Source organism: Propithecus coquereli, unplaced genomic scaffold (assembly GCF_000956105.1).
Source record: "Propithecus coquereli isolate 6110/MARCELLA unplaced genomic scaffold, Pcoq_1.0 Scaffold9, whole genome shotgun sequence".
Lineage (NCBI taxonomy): Eukaryota > Metazoa > Chordata > Mammalia > Primates > Indriidae > Propithecus > Propithecus coquereli.
Window position 1 is genome coordinate 6,440,879 of NW_012155284.1, and position 23,766 is coordinate 6,464,644.

The window sequence follows — 23,766 nt, forward strand, 5'->3', positions numbered from 1 at the left end:
TGTGGACATAAGTTTTCATTTCTCTGGGATAAATACCCAGGAGTGCAATTACTGGATTATACGTTAGGTATATGTTTAGTTTTTTAAGAAACTGCCAAACCACTTTCCAGGGTGGTTCTACTGTTTTTTGTTTCCACCAGCCACGCGTGAGAGATGTAGTTTCTTTGCATCCTCACCAGCATTTGGTATTGCCGTTAATTTTTTTAAACTATTTTTTTTCTTTCTTTCTTTCTTTTTTTTTTTTTTTAGATAGGGTCTTGCTCACGATGGCTGGAGCCATGCCTATGATGACAGAAGAGACAGCAGCAGAGATGGAAAGTGGCGTTCATCTCGGCACTAACAAGTGTTCAAAAGACACTTTTTTAGGGCCATTGTAGGCCCTTTGACTCAGTTGATCTGGAAATAATTTTGTTGAAAAACTGTACAGAGAAGCTTTAGAAGTTGCCACGTTTCTTTATAAATTTTTTAAAATCTAGTTAAAATTTAATACAGAAATGAGAAGAATTGTGGTTCCAGTTTTATTATATTAATAACCTTTCACCTCAGGGTTTTATGAAGAGAAAGGGTTTTATGCAAAAGAAAGTGCCACAATTCCTAATGATTTTAGACACTTTAGGAAGGGGTGAATTATATAGATTGGTTCTATCATACAGCAAAGATTTTAATTGTTATCTTTTTGTATTGCAAGAAATTTCTTGTTAGTGAATCAGATTTTGGTGTATATAATAGAAAACATCCAAGTTGACAGTCTGAAATGCCTATTGGTATTTTGTTAATAAGAAAATAGAACTTTTCAGTGATTCGTTTTACTGACATTTGAGAATACTTATTGGTAAAGTTTGGAGATAAATCATATTGCTTAACTTCTTAGAGAATTTAAGTACAAATTTTGTAATGTTCTCTTGAGTTTTACCTTAGTTGAACATAAAAGTATAAATCCACGCATACTGTTTCATTCTAAAATTTTAGAATTTGTTCGTTAACTCATGTTTATATGACTGAAGTCACTCAGGAAATTAAATATCTCTACGTGTATATTTTTACATTGAAAATACAATGTTAGTATAAAACCCCTTTTCAGGAAGAATAAAAATGTCAATGTATGGTCAGATAAAATGTTTCACTGCAAGTATACTTTCTTTGGGAAAAAGATTCATGAAGCCTGTAAGTGCTGCCTCTGTTGTTCAAACTTTAAAAATTTTAACATTTTCAAAGTGCCCACTATGTGTACAAGAACACATTTTATGGAGATTGCACAGGTTGCTTTTTTATTTGAAACTTTGAAAGAATTTAGTCTTAACATTTTCTTTTTTTTTTTTTTTTGAGACAGAATCTTGCTCTGTTGCTCGGGCTAGAGTGCCGTGGCATCAGCCTAGCTCACAGCAACCTCAAACTCCTGGGCTCAAGTGATCCTTCTGCCTCGGCCTCCCGAGTAGCTGGGACTATAGGCATGTGCCACCATGCCTGGCTAATTTTTTTTTTATATATATATATTTTTTTTTAGTTGTCCAGATCATTTCTTTCTATTTTTTTTTTTTAGTAGAGACAGGGGTCTCAGTCTTTCTCAGGCTGGTCTCGAGCTCCTGACCTTGAGCGATCCACCCGCCTCGGCCTCCCAGAGTGCTAGGATTACAGGCGTGAGCCACCGCGCCCGGCCAGTCTTAACATTTTCTGATTTTAAAATTTTAAATTTTTGTTTAAGGAAACTTGTATGTATTAAGATACTTTTCCCCTTTCATTGCAGAGTTCATAAAAATTAATTTCTTGAAAAATATGGATCCTTTTTAATACCACAACATTTGTACTAGTTGCTTCTTAATATATTAAAAACATAAAAGGAAAAAAATTTCCTTGGTGCACTAGAAACTGAAATTGTGTAATTTGGGTTCATTTTTCTTAAAGTGTAAGTGTTTTCTTTGGGTCTGAGTGCTGAAATTTTGAGTTTGCTGATGGGACATGTTGGCCATCTAAGGAAGGATTCCCTTGGCACCTGCCATATTCTGAGCCTGGTTCTCCAGCCTTCCTGGCCATTTTGTGAGCTACCCAATAGCCTTCCCATAAATTCTTGTTCTGGTTAAGTTAGCCAGAAAATGCCCTTCTGTTACTTGCATCCAAAAACTAACATGGAAGGGCCATGCTTAAATTATGAAATGCAGCAACATTTCTAAAAGAGTTTCCAGAGGAAGAATGAAATGGTGCAGCAGAGATGGCCAGTTGTTTCCTCACCTCCTCTCTACCCTGATTTTTATTCTCCTTGCTGCTGGAGTGGAGGGCTACTATACATTTCCAAGACATGCTTTGCGTTGAAATTCTGGCTGAGATTAAGGTGGATTTGTGTGGGACTTCCAGGAAGATTCTTTATAGGAGTACAGACATATTCTTATACCTCCTTCCTCCTTTGTGCTGCCTAGACTGTAGACCTACTAGCTGGAATGTGCTAAGAATGGAGGAGCAGTGAGGTACAAGGAATTAGGGCCTTCAATGGTGACCGCTGAGCTACCCTTCCACCCAGACTTCTTTCATGTGATATAAAACAAACTTGGATCTTGTTTATACCTTGATTTGATTTTTTTCTTTATACCAATTCAATTCTAATTTTAACTAAAGTAAAGAAATGGAATGTAGGATTCTGGAGAGAATCTAGGGTCCAGTGGTTTCCTAGAATTCAAAAGAAAGCATTAGTTGGTTTCAAGCTTCTATGCTCATGTCTACTTCAAAATCATGATAGCTACTAGCCCTGTCACTAGATGTTGTTACTTAACATGCTAATACATTTTGATAACTGTTCTGAAACAATTGGTTTCATTTATAATCCTATTAGTTTACTTTCTGTATATAAAAAACATTATTCTGGAAAGAGGTCTGTAGGTTTTACTTGACTACCCGAGGGACGGATGGCACCATGGCCACAGCCCTAGCTGTGCAGTGCAATCTGCAGTGTCATCAACAAAGGGGCACACGGTTCTTCACATCAGCAAAGAGCAGGAAATTGCCATGTTTTTAAAGCTCTTTCCCCATTTTAAAATCATGTGTATAAGACCACATGCCTGGTGCGATGCCCGGGCACAGGAGGCTCTCGACAAATGACTGACTGCCCCTCCCTTTCTGGAGAGCTTGCCTGGAAGAGTTAAGATCCCGACCCCATGATAATTGGCTTAATTCACAATAGGGGAGGCCGCTCCTCTGAGTTCACTATACAAACCGCAAAGATCAGAGTGAGAATGTAGAAAAGTGCTTCCCAGATCTGAGCAGAACTCTTGGTCCCTCAACAAAGTAAAGAGGTGTCTTTCAGGTCTCTGGGGACTATCTGTAGCTAGCTGACAGCTATGTCTTCCCCACAGGCTTTTTATTTCCCCTATTAAATAAAGAGGATGAGGAGGGCTGGGGATGTGGAGAGCTGGCTCGTGGCTATCCTTCAGCCTGCGAGACTTCCCAAAGTCACTTGCTTCTGGGTACCATGAACAATGAAACTGACCCACTCAAAGAAATGGCCACACTTAAACCATGATAGGGCATGTTTTATCTCACATGCATTTGTCTTAAGCTCTTAAAGACTTTATTATCACTGTTTGTTTGGCTGATGTATCTTATTACTATATAAGGAAAAGTGAACAAGAGTGAAGGAAATTTGAAGCCAAGGATCATATCACTGAGATGAAAGATAGCATTGATCAAATTAAGAAATTATATTGGTATACATTAATGTACCAAATTGATTCCCTTTGTGATGTCTCACTGTGACCCTTGAGCATAAAATCTTCAGGGCTGTCACCCTCAGTGAAATATGACAAAGCAAAAAGGGCAGGGCTCAGGGCCACCTGGCACCTGCCTCTTCTGGCTGTCCTGCTGAGGGGGACCTGAGCTATCATTTTAGGCCTCTTCTGACACCTGAGTGTAGTGGGAGTAGTGGGCACAGAGCACTTTGGCAGGCCTCACAAGTTCTGCTCCTGTACCTTTCTACTTTTTTACTCATCTCCACAACTTCAAATGATACGTGAATGGTTAAAAAAACATGGTTAGGAAAAAGTGAGCACATTTTTTTAGTCTTCCTCTTTTTAAATCTTCCTCCCCAACCCCAACTCAGCCCCAAAGGTGAAAACATGAGACTATACTTAATGAACATTTGTGCCAGGCACTGTGCAAAGTAACCACTTTTTACACAGTCCTTTAATAATACAGCAATCCTATTAGGCAACAATGTTAGTGTTATGTATTTTATAGATGAGGAAAATGAGGACCAGAGAGCCTAGGTAATTGTCCCAAAGGTGACTGAGCTAGAGAGTAGCAGACGTGGCTTGGAACCAGGTCCTCACATCTGAGCCCGTGCTGTTAACCACTCTGCCTATGGCCTGACTCCAGGGCCCTGGATCCCTTGCTAACGAGAGCGCTTGGCTCTGCTGCCGCCCACGGAACCTGCAGGATCCATGGTGGTGCATGCCGGCAGGTTAGGGTTGTCAGACTGTTGCTATTTCCATCTGGGGAGGGTGGCCCCATGGCCTTGAAAATAGGTCTTTATATAGAATGTGCCCTTTGAATATTGATTTATCCAGCAAACAAATGGATGGAAGATTCTGATTCATTGGGTCCCATGTAGTCAAGGCTTTAAAGAATTATTTTTTCTTGATTCTCTCTCATTATCTTTTTTCTGACTCTTTTCTTTCCTCTGACTTCTCTGATCTGCTCAACCTCTAGGTGAAGTTTATGCTTTTTGGCGCCTTCTCCTTCTTTTCCTGTAGCTTTTGCACTCACATTCGGGCTGCCCTGATGTTCCAGGTAGTCCATTTCGAATGCACTGGGTGTCCTATCATGATTATTACACTCAATCCTCACCACAGTGCTGACTAGGAAAGTGTGCTGGGCGAGACAGAAAAGTTTGACAGAGCTCACAGCAGCAGCCGGGATGGGACTCAAAATACCTTTCACATCATACCTCTTTCTCCTGGCCACAGTGCCTTCCTTCTCATGGACGAGAAGGACGCCGTCTTCCTTCTCATTGAATACCTGTCTGGGTGAGGCACTGAAAAACCCTTCCTGCTCCCTTCCTCGACCAGACAGCTACCACCTCTCCCCTCCTCTTCACCCCAGTTTCACCATGAGGGAGAAAGAATGTATTAGCCTCATATATCTTTTTTTTTTTTTTTTTTTTTGAGACAGGGTCTCACTCTGTTGCCCTGGCTAGAGTAAGTGCCGTGGCATCAGCCTAGCTCATAGCAACCTCAAACTCCTGGGCTCAAGTGATCCTCCTGCCTCAGTCTCCCGAGTAGCTGGGATTACAGGCATGCGCCACCATGCCTGGCTAATTTTTTTTTTTCTATATATATATATTTTAGTTGTCCGATTAATTTCTTTCTATTTTTTTAGTAGAGACGGGGTCTCGTTCTTGCTCAGGCTGGTCTCGAACTCCTGAGCTCAAACGATCCGCCCGCCTTGGCCTCCCAGAGTGCTAGGATTACAGGCGTGAGCCACCGCGCCCGGCCTAGCCTCATATATCTTGTAATCAGAGGGAGTAGGGACATTCTGGGCATTTGGACAATCTTGGCAATATATGCATTTTTCAGCCCAGACATCTCATTGTAGCTGGAGGGGCGGGGATGGAGTGGAGTGGGCTTTATGGGTGCTCCCAGCTTGGCCCTATGCTGTCTGCAGGGGGCCAGACAGAGGCCTTGGGGCTGTTCTAGGTGCCAGGTACAGCCCAGTGCTCTGTGGGCTTTCAGAGCTGAGGCATTTCATGCTAAAAGGAGAACCCTAGCACTTAGCTAATTGAACGTCATTGCTACCCACTGTAAGGCACGCAGCAAGAGAGAACACCTCATCTGGTGTGCACGCGAATCTAAAAGAGAACATGATGACAGAGGGTTTAATGGAGCGGACAGTGTCGCAGCCTGGCAGCAACTCCAAAGCCTGGGCCTAAATGAAAGCTCTTAGCCAAGGAAGAAAGTGCCTCTGATTCAGCTCCGGTTCCCATTTTCCCCAAGGCAATGGGGCTTCCATTAAATGCTGATGTGTCCTGATTATTAGAGAGCTTCGGGAGAGGGAGGAAGGGAGGAAGGCTGAAAGAGAACCTTTACACCTGAACTTGATGTTCTTGAAAATACTGCTTGTTCTTTTGTGAACCGGTGGCCAATGCCCGCTGTGGGTCCGAAGGCATAGGCTGGCGAAGGGGTGTGGGAATGGGTCAGGAAGAGCCACGTCTTCTAAATACCCTGTTTCTGCAGGTGCAGGCACCTGATTTTTGGGGCAAGGGCATTTCCTTCTGGGTTTGCTGTTCTTCCTCCTCCCTTGCTCTAGCGGACTGCTCTTTGCCATGGGGGGAGAAACAGGCAGCCCAGAAGTCCTGAATGGAGGTGGCGGGCAGTTCAGGTGCGGGTGTAACCACAGCCACACACTCTGCCTCGTAAGGCTTTGTCAGAGGTGGGAGAGGAGCATTCATGTTGGGAACCTTCAGATGTTGGCAACTGTCTGTCCCTGGGGAAATCTTCAACTCCAAGAGCAGTGATGTGAAGGGATGCACCATCGCTGTCCGAGGCGTGTACAAAAGTTAGATCGCAGTGGGCCGGGCTGACCCCACTGTCGATCAGCAGCTCTTGGCGACAGCCCATGTCTTAACTCACTGGCCCTTGGAGCAATCAAATGCCCTTCCCAGTGTCACGGCTGACTTCACAAGAATCCCTCTAGATTTTCTTCCAGAATCCTTAGCAACCCATTCAAGGTCGACTTTGCATCAAAGGCTTGTCCAGAGCCGGAATTCAAGTCTCATGGTGTCAGGCTCAGGCTTTGAGCACTGACGACTCTGCCACAAATACAGAAAAGTGACACACAGAAACAAGGAAGAGCACCTTCCATCTGTGAGCCTAAAGATTCCACAAAAAAAACTGATAGAACTAATAAACGAATTCAGTAAAGTAACAGGATACAAAATCAACAAACAAAAATCAGTTGTATTTCTATACACTAATAATGAGCTATTTGAAAAAGAAATTATTAAAATAATCTCATTTACAAAAGCATCAAAAAGGATAAAATACTTAGGAATAAATTTAACCAAGGAAGTAAAAGATCTGTACACTGAAAACTGTGAAACACTGATAAAAGAAATGAAGATGACACAAACAAATGGAAAGATATTCTGTTTTCATAGATTGGAAGAATTAATATCGCTGATACTACCCAAAGTGATCTATAGATTTAATGCAATCCCTACTGAAATTCCAATGTCATTTTACAGAAATAGAAAAGAACAATCCTAAAATCCATGTGGAACCATGAAAGACCCCAAATAGCTCAAGCAATCTTGAGCAAGAAGAATAAAGCTGGACACATCACATTATCTGATTTTAAATTATATTACAAAGCTATAGTAATTGAAATAGTATGGTACTGACATAAACACAGATACATAGACCAGTGGAACAGAATAGAGAGTTGAGAAATAAACCCACGCATATATGATTTTGGACAAAAGCACCAAGAACACACAATGGGGAAAGAATAGTCTCTTCAATAAATGGTGCTTGCTGGGAAAACTGGATATCTATTTGCAAAAGAATGAAATTGGAACCTTCTCTTGTATCATACACAAAAATCAACTCAAAATGGATTAAAGACTTAAATGTAAGACCTGAAGCTGTAACAGCTGTAAAACTCTAAAATTGTGTACAAACACACACACACACACACACACACACACACGGAATATTATTCAGCCTTAACAAAGAAGGAAATCTTGCTATTTGCAATAACATGGACGAACCTGGAGGACACCATGCTATGTGAAATAAGCCGAAGACAAATACTGTATGATCTCACTTACATGTAGAATCTAAAAAAGTCAAACTCATAGAAACAGAGAATAGAAGAGTGGTCCTCAGGGGCTGGGGGATGGGAAAATGGGGAGATGATGGTCAAAAGGCACAAACTTTCAGTTACAAGGTGATAAGTTCTGGAGATCCAATATATAGCATGATGATGACAGTTAACAATACTGTACCATCTTGTATACTTGAAATTTGCTAAGAGAGTAGATCTTAAGGGTTTTCACTCCTCAAACACACACACAAAATAACAATGCGAGGTGATGGATGGATATGTTAATTAGCTTGATTGTGGTAATTTCACAATGTATACCTACATCAAAACATCAAGTTGTACACATTAAGTATATACAATTCTTATTCATCAATCATACCTCTATGAAGCTGGAAAAAAAAAGAATTAAAACTCTGTATACTGAGTCCCAGCTCAGAGAATCTGATTTGATTGATCTGGGGTAGGACCCAAACATGGGTATTTTCAGGGTGTGGGAAAAGTGGTAAACTTATTAAAAAGTGTTTGTGAAAACGTATAACGTCCATATAGTAACATGCACAAATCTTAAGCACGCAGCTTAATGATTTTTATTAATACAAGTGAATATCCCAGAAGAACCCCCTCTAGATTAAGATATATAGATAGAGCATCATTATTACTCCAGAAGCCTCAGCATAGGATTTTTAAAGTTAAACTTTAAAAAAAAATTGAAACTCTTCAAGTTGTAAGAGTATAACAGCAAGGGCATTTTAAAAGACCTCTTCTGTTAATTCTAATCTGCAGACAGGATTGATTGAAATAATTTGTTGTTTTTGCCACAGTTCCGGCCATGGAAAACCTTCAACAAAGCAAGGGTATAAGGTTTTAATATTTTATGTTACCGATTTCCTAACCAGGTCGTTATTTCTCAAGGTACCGTCAACATAAAAGTTGATGTCAGCCTCAGACACTGAATTCTGTTGTGTTGTGATTGTTTTGTAACTTTTCATGCATTGTTTATGATTCCCAACCTTCCCTCATTCCAGTTATATAATAATTAGCCCTTCTTGCTACAAACAAGAATTACCTTATATGTACTTTGGAAAAATAAAGGTGGAAATCATGCTTATTCCTTGTGGGTGAGCCACTGACTGACCACTGGCAAGATAAGAGAAAAAATGTGGAGCCAACCACAGTTCAAGGGCAGGGATGTGTGAAGGGCAGAGTCTGAGGAACCAAATCCCCAGTAAGAAAAAACCAAAAATAAAAACAATCATGCCCAGGCTTGGTGAACACATGCAGACTGCAGAAGCCAGTTTGAGTTATGAGTTTAAGAAGGCCAGCAGGCAAAGTTCTGAGCAATGTGATGGGAAGAGAAGACCAGGAAGGGTGCGGCCATGAATCCAGGGAGCCATGAAGCTATGTTGTCATCAGAGGCTGAACAGAGAACAAGACTGACTTGTCGGCAGGCCAAGAAATAATCCAAAACTCAAGAAACAAAGAAAAAAGAGAGAGAGAGAAAATAAGTAGTCCAGCTGTTGCGTAAAGTTGTCAAGTTGAGCCCTGTGCAAATACCTGGCAGAGATGGCAAGTGCATTCACCTGGAGGGGACCCTTTGTTTTATTAATAAATTGCACCAAGACTGCCTGTGGACGGACCAGGACCAGTGGCGTCTCTGGGAGTAAAGATAGGTCAAGCTGGACTCTGCCTGAGCTCTGCATTTCCTTTTCACCTCCTTAAACATAGTTCTTACACAGCAATTCCTGAGTGTCTTCTCCATTGGAACCACAAGCTGAGTGAAGCATAAGTTAGATGCTGTTCTATAGAGGAAGGTGCTGAGGGTGGCTGAGGTCCTCAGGTTATAGACAAAGGAGAAAAACCTCCTTTAATTCCTCAGATGGTGACAGAAGGCAAGCCTCATGGTGGGTATGTGGACCTGTCGTATGAGGGCATCTCTGGCGCAGAAGCGACCAAAGGGTCTAAAGATGAGAAACTCATCACTTGAGCTTGGCACCTCAAACTCAACTTAAATGTTCAGCCAAGAAAACTTCTCTTCAGGCCAAGTAACCAATTCTTTATGTCTTGTTCTTCTTCTTGTAAAACACAATTTTGGTTTTCATGTAACTTTTTAGGTTTATCAAAAGAAAGAGTATGACATCACCAAGCAGTATGGTAAAACAAATTATGATGCATCTGAATACTAAAGTCTCTGTCTGATTTTAGCAATGAGTCACATTCACTCAGGTTGTTTCCTAACAGAGCTATGCTTTATAATGAAAAATTGCTCTGTTCTAAAACAAAAGCACAAAAATCGAAAAATGACCTAAAGTGAGTTTTTGAAATCTAATTTTTTAGATTGATCAGATTTTAGATAAAGCAGAGTGAGTTTTTGAAGTCACATGTGATTTTAATTTATATAGTATTCCTATTTTGCAAACTTTAGTCTGCTTGCATACACACACACACACAAATGTAACCAGAGCACTTCCCTCCCCTTTCCTTGTACACTGAATTGGATTCACAGATTCTATTGACCTCTCCCTGCATTTCACTGCTCATGGGCGAAGCCACTCGGAGTTTCTGGCTTCTGAGGATGAGGATGTTGCCCAGAAACACGAAATCTGTAAGAACTCTGGGGTGGCAGGAACAGTAAGTGCTTAGGAGAAACTAGGGAGGGGATTTGGGAAGCATGGACAGGTAGAGTCACCTCTGAAGTTCTGCATATCTGTGGTCCATGAGAAGCCAGGATTTTTCCTGCTCCCATCCCGGTTCTGAGTGCTGGAAGAGGTGGGGCTGACACCAGGCTGAGCTTTGGACTGGGGTCAGAGGGGATGAATAAAGGCACTTGTCTGACATGTATGACAGTCCCAAGAACAACTGTAAGCCATGCTGCCTTATATGCTGATGGTGATCTGTGTGTCTCTCACCTCCACTTAGGCTAGAGGGTCGGCGGGGAGGCTCCAGAGTTGATAGCACATAGGAAACAAATTAAAATCATGGCCTTGAAAATAGAAAAATATAGTAGTACTATGATATTGTGATTTATAGTGAGAAACATCTTTGTTGGTCTTCATCCCTGGTTCATGATACAGAGCTCCTAATCCCTTGGGATTTCCTGGGTGATAGGAACATCTTTTGTTCTAATAAGGTGACTCTTGCTGGGTTCCTGGATGGGAGCTGGTCACCAGAAAGACTAAGCCATGATCATAAACTTGGAGCTTCCAGCCCCACCCCCCATCCTCTGGGAAGGGGAGAGGGGCTGGAGATAGAGTTAATAATTGAGCATGCCTATGTGATTTTTATAGAGAGGCCTCTATAAAAATCCCTGAACTACGGGATTTGGAGAACTTTTGGGTTGCTGAACACACATGGAGATGCTTGATGGGTAGTGAGCCTGGGACAGTCATGGAAGCTCCTCACCCCTGCCACATATCTGTCCTGTGTATCTCTTCATCTGGCTATTCCTCTGTATCCTTTGTAATATCCTTTACAACAAACTGGTAAATGTAAGTTAAGTGTTTCTATGAGTTTTGCAAGCCATTCTAGCAAATGATCAAACCTGAGGAGGGGAGTCATGGGAACCCCCAATTTATAGCTGGTCTGTTAGAAGTTCTGGAGGCCTGGACGTGCAATTGGCATCTGAAGTAGGGGGAACTCTGGTGGGACTGAGCTCTTCATCTGGGGATCTGACTGTAACCCCAGGTAATATAGTGTCAGAATTCAGTTAAATTGTAGGATATCCAGTTATTAGAGAACTGATTGGTGGGGAAAAACACCTACACATTTTGGTGACCAGAAGTGTTATGAGAGTACAGTAGATAAAAATAGTTTTTTTCCCCTATTATATTCATTTAAACTGTTTGACTTTACACAGATCTCTGTATAAGGGGGAAAACTGGTCACCATGAAAGAGAGAAACATGACTATCACAGTGTTGTTCTCAAACCAGCACTTAGAATAGAGGAAAGAGATGGGAATGGAGGCTGAAGCAAGACCAAGTGCCAACCTGGCTGGTGCCAGGCCAGCCTCTTACCGTAGTGCGGGATGATGGCCCAGGCCATGGCAGAGGCGTAGATGCCGCCGATCATCCAGAACATGCAAAGCCAGCTCAGATGCTCCCCTCGCTTCTCCCGGGCCAGTACCTCAGCAAAATAGGAGAACACGGTGGGAATGGCTCCTCCAATCCTGCCAAGAGGTACAGAGAATACGTGAAGTTGGGGCCTGGACAGCTAATGTGAGATGCAAAGGGCAGAACCAAAGCAAGCCCTGACATGACAGGCTCTCTTCCTATCCCAGAATATCAAGGAAGGTATAGTTCCTATCATTTCATACCTTTAAAATTACAGTCTTCATGTTTAATGTAGGTTTATTATCCCTCCAAAAACTTGAACCTGCAATTAAGCTACATTGCCAAAAGGTGGTAGTGGTGCCCTTCTCATGTGGTTTATAGAGCTTACCTTGAGATTCGGACGGGTTTTCTGCTCAGTGTTGAATGTTCTATGTGACATATATCAAAAATTGCAATAATTCAGTATAATTTAGTGAAAAATTTAAGTAACACATTTTTAAAAAGAGGGCTTTTTATAAAGCCCTACCATGTTCTACATATGATGTAGGGATTTGGAAACAGCTTCAAACACCTCTCGTGATCTATTCTTGCTCACTGCTACCCCACAGCAGCTGGTCTTGCACCCAATCAGGCTGATGTGTTGACAAACACAGGACCAATGGGGTCACTTCCTAGAACAGCTCTAGTCCCAATCCAGTAGATATTGTTTCTGAATGAGTACATGTGAAAGGGACACTGGTAGAACCAAATAAGGAGCTAGTGGTTTAGATACCAACAGAACAGAGTATTAATACAATGTTTCCTTCCAGTAGGAGCTAGTTATAAGAGCTGCTGACTGAGCTCTGGGGAGATGACACAAACAGTGACCTGTACTCAGGTTACGGGTTCTCAAACAAGGGTCTATGGAATCAAAATTTTGTTCATTCTAGGGAGATGGGTCGTAGATTTCACCAGAATTTCAAATAGGTCTTCACCCTAAAGTTTTGAGAACCACTGTCTTAAAAAGTAAAGTAGTATGAAAAAATATTACTATCACTGCAAACAATATGTGAATTCTTAAAATAAATATGTTTTAAAAAGTTGTACAATGTAAGTAGGTTGCCGAGATGACACCTAATCTAATAGCTAAGAAGTATGTACTGACTCATTTATGTTCAGATTTCTGTAAGGTAAATGACTATTGCCATTTCATGCAGATTTGATGTCAAGGAGAACTGTGTTTATCCATTTGGCAATAACTGATTTTCTTGGAGCCTTTGATATGATAAGGAAGTACTGGCAGTGACCTTAACAAATGCAATTTAGGGAAAGGCCATTTTTGCAGCAAACTGGATGTACCAAATAAACCACAGGATTTACAATGTCATTCTGCATCAGCTGGTACATTAAAATATGGCACAATTTCATATGTTTGCCCCTGACTAAAGTGATGCTATAGTTATCCATCAGTGGATATGGGCAGACCACTTCGGCTAGTGTTTTCGATCTGTGGGTTGCAAAATGAATTTAGTAGCTGTAAACAGCATTTAAAAAAATGAGATAGTGGTGAAAATATTTAAGTGCAACACAAGTAACAAGGATAAGCATAAGCATCATTTCATGACATTTTTGTTTGTGTTATAAACATATTTATAATGTGTAATATACAGATATGTAATGTACAATGGGTCACAGTATGTTTCTTAGTGGGAGTTGCTGTTCAAGGAGTTTAAAATTCACAAACTTAAAGCATCTATATCTGTTTCTCTGGGCTATGATAGCAGTGGTTCTACCTAAAATTCCTAGAGGTATGACTCCACTGTCTTCAAATGTAGCACATGGTGATTTAGCATCATCACACAAGGCAGCCAACCAGGTCTATGTCCATCAACCAAACCCTCAAACAAGAAACACATTCATGTGGTGGGCGCTCAGAGCTGGCTCTGGAGCAGACCATATTAGACTCACACGGTTCTCGTGCCTAGTTTCTTGAGGAGCTCATACCATGAATAGCTATTAATAGTTGAATTTAAAAATTCAACAATATTTTGAGCAGATTTTAAATGGTTTCATTATAAAACACAATTTTTATTGGGAAATAAAATGTCTGTGTCATAAATCATTTAATGCTATTCCTTTTTTTTCATTTGATGTGAAAAATTCAACCCTCTGCACCATGAAATCCCAGTTCCCTACTTCACTTTTTGATGCATAAAAAGAGTCCTAGTTTTTACTGACTTTTCACATCCTAATTAATGTTTCATCAGGATGGAGAATATTCTATATGTAATAGCTAAAACTCACACTTTGTGAAGGCAAGACTGCATGTCAAGATTTGCCAGTCCCTCTGAACCAAGATAAGTGTACTCCAGTGTGGCTAAAGTTTCCAGTGGAAGACTGTAGACTTGCCTGTTAGTTTTAAACAAATCATTGTTGCATGAGAAAATACCAACTTTTAGGGGTTTATAAGCAATCCAGCTGATTTTAATTCACTGCCTCTTTTTAAAGTGGTTATTTTTGCATGGACGTCTCTCAATTTCTATTTGTATCAATAAAGCAGACTGCAAAGAGCTCTAATACTAAGGAATAAGTGAGTCTGCAGAATTGGTGAAGGATTCTATTTAAATCCTTGCAAAGTTCTTTAGACTCAGAGATCTGTAAAACAACCCAAGCTTTCACGTTTCTTCTTGTGGGCTGATCATCTATTTGGGTGAAAACATTACTCCTCATCTTACTATGACATCCTTTAAGCAGAGAAAAAAACTATTACTATTACTATTACTGGTGTTTCACACCCCATCAGCTCCTTGAAGGTGGGGACTATATTCATATTTGAATCCCATTACCTGGTCCAGTGGACATGCACTAAGTGTTTACTCAAAATAACTGAGTTTCACAGACTCTCCAGTGTTGGAGTTGGCACATCACGTCTCCTGGAGTAATCTGTTCTGATGACTTAACCATCTCTAATGAATAGAAACATGCACCTTACTTCCTGGGTCAATATGACCATAAAAGAAGTTGAGGGTGCTGGACTGGAAGTTCTGACAGCAGTGGAGCCCCCAAAGAGTTCCTGAGTGACTCTTGCCTTAGTTGCTATGTTCACTCCTTGACCAGATGCCCTGATGGTCCTTCTCATGGGGAGAGTTCACTTGGAACTGGTCAGAGGACACTGGGCAATCCCACTGGGCACTCCAGGAGTGTCTGTGACACCTGTGTGCCTTTCATAAAAATGTTGCAGATGCTGTAATTATATAAAAAAATATCTAGACAAGACATAAAGCAAGAGCTTTCATGTCTCTTACAATATAATTTGGTTCCTACGATAACTCTTGAAGATAAGAAAAAGCTGCCACTCCCCGGCCCTCAAATCTTATAAATAAAAAAAGAAGTTTCCCATTACTATTCTCAATATTTGTTGTTTTGTTTGTTTATTTCACTAAGATATAATTTCTGAGAATATGTGAAGAGATAAAAAATATTTAAATGGCAGCCCTCAAATCCCATATATCAACAGATCTTAAATAGAGCTGATTTTGTGCCCCACCTCCATCCCCTGTAGATACCTGGCAACATCTGGAGACATTTTTAGTGGTCGTAACTCAGGGGGTGCTACTGGCATCTGGCGAGTAGAGGCCAGGGACGCTGCTAAACATCCTACAATGAACAGCACAGCTCCTCACCAAAAAGAATTATCTAGCCCAAAATATTAGTAGTGCTAAGGTTGAGAAACTCTTGAAATGGGGACTTAATGTGGAAAATATAATTGGTTTTATATAAAAATCCATAATATAAGGCACAAAATCATTTTTCACTTTACCTCACGGGTAACACAGCCTCAAATCCAGAAAACGTGGACATCTTATTGCTCATTATATAATGATCAGTTAGTTACTGTTGAAATCTGCTCAGGTTCATTTTTTTAAGTTCATTTTTGATGGAATGTTTACATAAATGAAGCAATGAGATCCGAGCGGTTTATAAATAATTTTTCCCAGTATTGGATATTAAGCCCATTTCATTAGCTATTTAAAACAGTCAAATCTTAATTCTTCTTAGTAATAGGAGGTACAGAAGGAATAACAATTGAAACCCACACTCTATATTGGTAGATTAGTCAGATTCAAAATAATTGAATTTACATAAATGAAATAGAATGTTAATATTTGGAATTTCAGTGTTGGGGTCATTCTCTAAGTAAATATTAATTTCAGGTTTTTGCAACTATCATTACAGAACTATAAAGAAACTAAAATATTCTGTATTAAACACATTTCTAGAATAAATTAGGACACCGCCTCCCCCGCCCCGAGTGCACATGTGCACGCCCATGCGCACAGGATACCTCGCTAGGCCTGCACGTGACTCAGTCCTAGCCGTCTCGTAAATATCATGAAACATATTTATTTTCCTCAATAATCTAAGGCAAGTTAGATAGACATGTAAGGCAAAGAATGTGTTATCTTTATGGACAAAATCTATCCTCTGTCGGGAAGTGTGAGGCACGTAAGTTGTACCAGCGTAGCGCAGCAGTATGAGAGGGGCCGAGTACTGCTGTCTGCACAAACCTCACTGAGAAGCTGGGAAGCCTGCCTGTCCCAACTCCTGCAAATTTCCCAGGCACACCTCGTATTGCTCCAGTTCAGATGGCAACCCAGTTGTGGATGATTTGTCCCTGTACCTCACTGATACGGTGTGGATGTTTGGCCCCTCCAAATGGCATGTTGAAATTTGATCCCCAGTGAATGTGGGGCCTGGTGGGGGGGGTGTTTGGGTCACAGTGGGGCAGGGGGCCCATCCCTCATGAATGGCTTAGTGCCCCACCCATGACAATGAGTGAGTTCTCCCTTTAATTAGTTCGCTGGAGAGTTGGTTGTTTAAAGGAGCCTGGTACCTCCTCCTCTCTTTGTTCCTTCTCCCACCATGTGACATACCTGCTCCTCCTTCACCTTCCACCTTGATTAGAATCTCCCTGAAAGCCTCACCAGAAGCAGATGCTGGTGCCATGCCTCTTGTACAGCTTGCAGAACAGTGAGCCAAATAAACCACTTTTCTTTATAAATTACCCAGCCTCAGGCATTTCCTTTATAACAGCGCGAGTGGACTAATACACTCATCATACTGATTTATGCTGGCTGTTCAAAGATGGAGAAGGGTTCAGGTTTCTGCAATGAAAAAGGGAGGGGATAGATAAAAGGAGTAATTGTACTTAAAATGACTCGGAGAATGACATTTTAGGGGAGAAATTATGGAATGTCTGATGACTTCTTGTCCTGAGGAGGGATTCCACTGTGTAATTCTATTCTGCTTTAATTCTCCAGTGAGCACGTAACAAAGAATCATTTCATTCCAACTTACTTCACCATGTGATTGTCAAGCAGTCCTTTACCTCAATCTTCCATTTCCTGTTTCCATTGGAAAATGGGGCATTATGCAAGAACATGATTAAGGAGAAAGTTGAATAATCATTGCGAAGTCAAGTGTTCAATACAGATAATAAGCAGAGAGGGCTGAGTCCACCAAGAGCTGACTCCGGCAGCTTTTAGTAAGACAAGTATTACGGGCTTATAAAAAGAATAGTGAATGGTCTAGTCTATGCTGGGAATCACAATTACAAATAACTTGCATGAAAAATATCCTTTTAATCCTTACTCAGAATCAACAAAAAGGAAGACACTGAATTGCCAGGCAAATTGCATAGCACTTCAGAACCAATCCTTTTCATTTTAAATGGGACCCAGAAATAAGGAATTAAAGCAACAGCCCCGAAGATGGACCTTTCAGTGTCTTATGCTTCATGAAAGTAAGTAGAAGCACAGGCCCTGGGGAGGTTTTTCAGAGGCTTAGATGAAAGAGCACAGACCTAACAGTCTCTGAATAGGCTGGACTGGCACAGAAAATAAGGTTGCTGTATTGATTGGAAAGCATGTGTTTGTTATCAGTAATCAAAATGGAAATAGTTAGGAGAAAAACACTTAATGCGCTTACTGGTAAGTGAGCCCACTGTCAAATCAAGAGCAGGAAACTTCTATGCCTGGTGGCAATGCTAAAAGATGGATGCTTTAGGTAGCTTTAGTCCTCCAATCTCCAATGACACAATTCAAATATTAATATGGGAAGTTGTTATTTTCTCAATATTATGTAAACTATTAATAGAATAATTGGTAGAAAACTTGGTTATTTAAGAAATATTGATCTGTAAATATATGATTTGGGTAAAAACAGTGCATTGTTAAGAAAACAGCTTCAGTTCAACTCCCCCAGCCCTTGTTTGCAACCTGATCGGGGCCCTAAGTCCCCAAACCTCCTGTTTGGAAGTCTACATATCCGCGGTAGCAGATCCGGTGCCACTGTGGGAAGTGGTGTAGTCCTAGACCAGGACTCTAATGTTGTCTTGAAAAAAAATTATCTAGCCATTGAGAGATTTGGAAGGATGCATTCTCACAGCACCTAAAAGTTGCCAAGAATAAAGATGGCGATGATCATTATGAGGATGTATAAGAAAAACTACTTCAAAGGGAAAACTTTATAGTTCAGAATCAGACTAAAAATCAGAAGACCTAGGGGTCTGTTGAACATCTGAAAGTAATTTATCTGTGTCTCAATTTCCTAATTTAAAAAAAGAGGCATAATATTTTTGCGTACCTAATTATTCAAAACAATTATGAAAATAAACAAGATGTTATATACAAAGTACTTTGAAGAATTCAGTTAATGGTGATCATTTCTACAGAGCCAAAGGTATTCTTACTATAACTTAATATAGTTAATGAATGAATACTGCAAATAGCTATGAAGCATGCATTTGTCAGGCTCCATTCACGGAAGGAGAAATGACTATCCTTTCACTTACAATATACAGACACATTGAAATTTCATTTTAATTTCTTGGGCGGTTATGTTTTGCCTCTGACCTTCATGCTTAGCAGTGCCAGGCCCTCAGTGAGGAGCTCCCAACTCTGATATTGCCTGGCATCCAAAGAATTATAATTCCCCTAATTAACAGTGACTGGATACAAATAATTTAATTCTGGGGTAAATGAAAATGAATCAATGATGCCAACTCCATTTCCTATCTTTCTAATTTTCTGTAACAAAAGAGGGGAGGAAAGTGTCTGTTTCTTGGTGTGAGATTCATTTAGGAAAGTGAGAGACAGATGACTAATTGGTGATGCCCTATTCCTCATTCCTACAAAACACTGTTGACCCTGGGCAGAAAAATCATTCTTTGTACTGAATAAATATTTAAAGTCCACACAATATGACAGCTAGACATATTTGTGTTTCTAAGAAGATACACTCATGACTTGGTATGGTGAATTAAGAGGAAAGCACATTTAGAGACAACAAAATCATTAACCCAGTCTAAAACAAGATCTCCCTCCAGTCCCCTTTATACGCAGAAACAATGCTGCTAATGATGCTTCAGCAATGAAATAAGATAGAGCAACTGGAAACCTGAGGCATTTGCAATAAAACCAACTTGAAGACACCTAAAACTTGCATTCAGAATGCACAGTTTACTTATTTATAGAGTTGCAAGTTAAAAGGGACTTCATTCCAACTTCAGTCGTAGCTGAATCATTACTGGCTCCACTACTGAACTTCCATCTGCAAAAAGAAGTGTTTGGACTTCCTGACCTAGAACTTCCTGTGTGCTCTAAAATTCCCAGTAAATGGAACTGGTGGATAGGCGCTGTACCAATTTGGGGATTCTGCCAGCTGCTGAGTAGGTCTATTCTAATTATGCATTCCAAAACTGGGGAAGTGAGCACAGGATGGATTCAGTGACTCAGTGGGCCCATTGTGAGACAGATTTGAGCTAAAACTGCATTGACCACCTGACCTCTATAAGCCCCAATGCTGACTGCTGGACCACAGTGATGTTTTGAGTCTCTTGGAATTAGTGTCACTTCAGACCCAGTGTCCATAAATTCTGAGAAGTCTGATTATTCCTCTCCCCCTATGCACACTCATCTGTTAAAAGGCCATAGGTCCTTTTGGGGAGGGCTGGAAAAGAAATTAACAGTATAAATTCTTGGCAGTATATAGGGGTCCTTCCTCAAGGGGACCCAGCCTCATTCCATTGGTCTAGGTCCGTAAACTGGCTCCAGTCTGGGAATTAATTGAGGGGCCATGACTCACTGTTTTTATGACTCAAGTTAGATGTTTGTTCACTTGACATAGAACTTTGCTTGTACAGATCAAGTAAGAATTTAGCAGACTTCCTATTTATTTCACTTCATGATTAACTAGACAATTGCCATACATACCTGCAAGTCAGTCTATTCTTTTTTAAAATTTTACTTTATTTTTTCAATTTTTTTTTTTTTAAGGATGGGGTTTCACTCTGTTGCTCAGGCTGGAGTGCAGTGGTGTGATCACATCTCAATAGTTCACTGTAGCCTCAGAATCCTGGGCTCAAACGATCCTCTCACCTCAGCCTCCCAAGTAGCTGAGACTACAGGTGGGAGCCGTCATGCCTGGCTATTTTTATTTTTTAGAGATGAGGTCTCACTATGTTGCCCAGGGTAAAGTGCTGTGGCTGTTCCCAGGCCTGATCATAGCACATTACAGCCTTGAGCTCCTAAGCTCAAGCAATCCTCCATCCTCAACCTCTTGAGTAGCTGGGAATACAGGTATGTACCACTGCGCCAGACTAGATCAAAAGAACAATCAGGCTGGAGAGCTCAGTGATCTTCCCGAGGTCCCACAGTCAAGGGCAGGGGCAGGGCACACTTGGATTTCCTGGTTCCCAGTCCTGTGCCAACTTCACAAAGGCACAGTGCTGTAGCCTCAGGTACCACAATTTACAGAGCCTAGCTGAGTTAGCCAGACACAGCCTGAGCTTTGCCAGGTAAATTATGTTAATTAGAGATCAGCAGCCCTGACCTGCAGGCTAAAAGATATATGATTTGTCTGCAATAGGGATGAGGATGATAATAAGAATATACCTAAGTTGTCTCTGCTTCTATATCACCCTTGAATTAGCTTCTGGACAGTCCATTGGTTTGGACTATTTTGCAGCCATCATACTGTTATTTTTTCTCTACATTCAATTGGGTTGATCATGTCACAATCCAGATTGGCCATTAAAATTGCTATAATAATTTGACCACAGTCAGGTACTTTTGAGTCTTTGGATACTGCTGAAGTTTCCCAGAGTAGATTGCAAACTGAAAGGACTGGAAAGTCCAGCTCCTAGGCTGTCAGCCTTCTCCTGACAGGCCAGTGGTATGAAGTAGATAATAAAAGGGAGAAGGAAGCCTTGGCCTTTCCTGGTGGCAAGAATGTCTTATCCTATGGACCTACTCACTGAGAAGGTCCTTTAACAAACAGACCCACATAACACCTATTCTTCCTCAGGTATTTCCATTCATTCAACATTTAGGTCTGTTGCAGCCCTGTGAGTCCAAATGCCTCCCCAAGTCAGCAGGGTATGCAGCCAATCTCACAGACTGAGCACCGAGGGGTGCCCTGCCAAGGAAAGGACCACCCCCCATCGCTGCAAAGCAAATGATTGATTCTGATCATTTTTTCCCAAAGGACAAAATAGTTTACACTTTCCCAAATTTTCCAACCATCTTGTTTTACGGGAATGCATTGTCTTCACTCTAAGGAAAGCTCCTGAAATTTGTGCAAGTTAGCCAAATATTTGCTAAGTGGTCAACACGTGTGGAATGTAGCATATGAGGAGCATAGGAAGTACTACTCTATGTAATTAAGAAAGACATGCTGTAGTCCTCTAACCTTCTCTTTTCACAAAACTGTGTTCTGCTCTGTAGGTTGTGAGGTTGTATCATCAACAGCCACAACTGGTAGCTTCTCAAATTCATAACACAGCCCGATCTCCCTCATTTTCATTTATTTTTAAAAATTTTATATCATATTTATAGATTCATTTTATGCTAGACACCTTGAAAAGAATGTCTCTAAGTTCTCAAGCGTGAATCAGACATTTTATATTTTAACTACTTTTTTCCTTATTAAAGCAGAGTTTCTCATACTTTCCTAATTGAGCTATTGGGTTTTCCTAAGCTTATGGATTCACTTAGTATAGTAATAAGTGTCTTAAGCTCTTTAAAGAAAATGACTACATCATTGGCTTTACTGTGCCACTGCACTTGGCTAATAGCACAACTTCTGATCATTCAACAGAAGTCAGGAACTTGCAAACAGAGGCTATCATGTCCCAAGGAGACTTTCTACCTAGTTAAATCTGTTAGGTTAGCATAGATCAATAAAACCACATTTATTTGAGATACTCTAATCCTGGATTTAAGAGCATGCTTGAATGGTTTGAACATTTAACTAGTTCATAATAGGTAGGAGCAGAGCTACTTCCTGCTTAAATTAAATTTTCAGAAGAAACATACATGTATGAATATGTCTTGCTATAGAAACAGTGTTCCATTTAAAACAATACCCATTTCCTAGAATTAAAACATTAGAACAATCAGCTATGAGAATATCAGTGTGTGTTCCCTTTTCTCCTGGATTTAAAGGTGGATAATTATATTTCTCAGAACCATCATTGTGGCTCCTAAGGCTGACACAAAGATTGGGAAAGACATGTGTTAAGGGATAATTTTCTGGTAATGAGGTTCTCTAGAGCGGAGAACATGTTCAATTATGAAAAATAAACACATTACTATAAAATATGAAGGAGAAAACCTTACCCGAATCCAGAAAGTAAGCGACAGAAGAGAAAGAAGCCATAACCTTGGACAAATGAAGAAAGGAAGGCAAAGAATCCGTTGACAGACATGCAAATCAGAAGAGACTGTCTCCTTCCCACTTTGTCTGCCAGTCCTCCCCAGAAGAACGCCCCCATCATCATCCCGAGGTACACTATGCTGCCTGCAACACACAGAAAACAGAGAGACATCAGAGATTGGGAGTAAATGACACACATAACAGCAAAAGAACAAGGAACAAAATACATTCCAGCATTTTGCATGGGGAAAGTTTCCTTTAAAAACATATCCTTCAGGACACAGTAATCAGCTGTCAGGTCGGGAAGCAGCTCTGTGGGCTGCCTTTGGCCATCATGACCGATTGCAAGGGCTGATACAAAATTATTTCCTTTATCATCTCATGCACAAGAAGACAAAATGGTCACAATCCTGGAGTCTGACTTACAGTCAAGTCACCTTTGGTCCAGATTCTCAGGCCTGCACCATGACAAGGCCCAAATGCAAGACCAATCAAGGGCTCCCAGGTCAAAACGGGTCCCCCAAGCCTGCTTCAAATCTCTGCCTGTAGCAGATGACCTGGGCCAAGATCAGATCTTTAAGACCCCCTAGAGGATTCCATGAGTTCTTTCTTTCTAGTCCCTCCCGAAAACCCTGGCCCTTCCTAGGAAGCTAGAGAAGGTAGGTTTAGAGATTATAAGAGTTAATTTAAAAATAGTCTCTAACTCTGCTCATAGGAGAAGACTTTTTCTTGGAGTCAGGAGGTTAAAGAGAAGGGAAAGAGCTGTTAGAAGGATGGGAAATATTAAGCTTATCATAGCTGGCTTTGATCCCTAAGGGAAACAAACGGAAAATTGGACATTAGATAGATGCCTCTTTTGGCGTCACTGTGAGAATACACTTGAATTCTCTAATTCATTTTCTTCTTCTAAAAAAACCAGACCCTCACAAACCCTGTGCAGAATCTATCTCAGGATGAAATAATATTAGGTGTGGCAAATGTTAGTTTAGGAGGGTTTCTAAAAGGGTGTAAAATGTCTAGGGCATAATTAATGAACGAAAATTTGTTATTTCTGGATGTGGCACTAAAGCAGATGCTCATCTTATCCATTTCTGGTTTTTCTGTTGCTTCATTCAAGCTCTGTTTTCAAAGGCACATTCAAGATACTCTGTAGTATGGAGGTTAGAAGGTAAAAAATCATTGGCTTATTAATTGCTTTAGATTAGTTTGGGAAATAT

General features: G+C 40.7%; 1 protein-coding gene and 1 pseudogene across 1 annotated transcript in view; both read right to left on the reverse strand.

Moving 5' to 3' along the window:
* LOC105826485 overlaps nt 1–4,782 on the reverse strand; it is a 45,007-nt pseudogene extending 40,225 nt beyond the window's left edge.
* The window catches only part of SV2C (synaptic vesicle glycoprotein 2C), a 238,607-nt gene that overhangs the window by 98,973 nt on the left and 115,868 nt on the right, over nt 1–23,766 (reverse strand). The window contains exons 3-4 of the mRNA XM_012664552.1: nt 22,513–22,693; nt 11,819–11,970 (exon numbers count right to left, since the gene is read on the reverse strand). Coding sequence (XP_012520006.1) covers nt 11,819–11,970; nt 22,513–22,693 — 333 coding nt within the window. The remainder of the gene's footprint in view (nt 1–11,818; nt 11,971–22,512; nt 22,694–23,766) is intronic.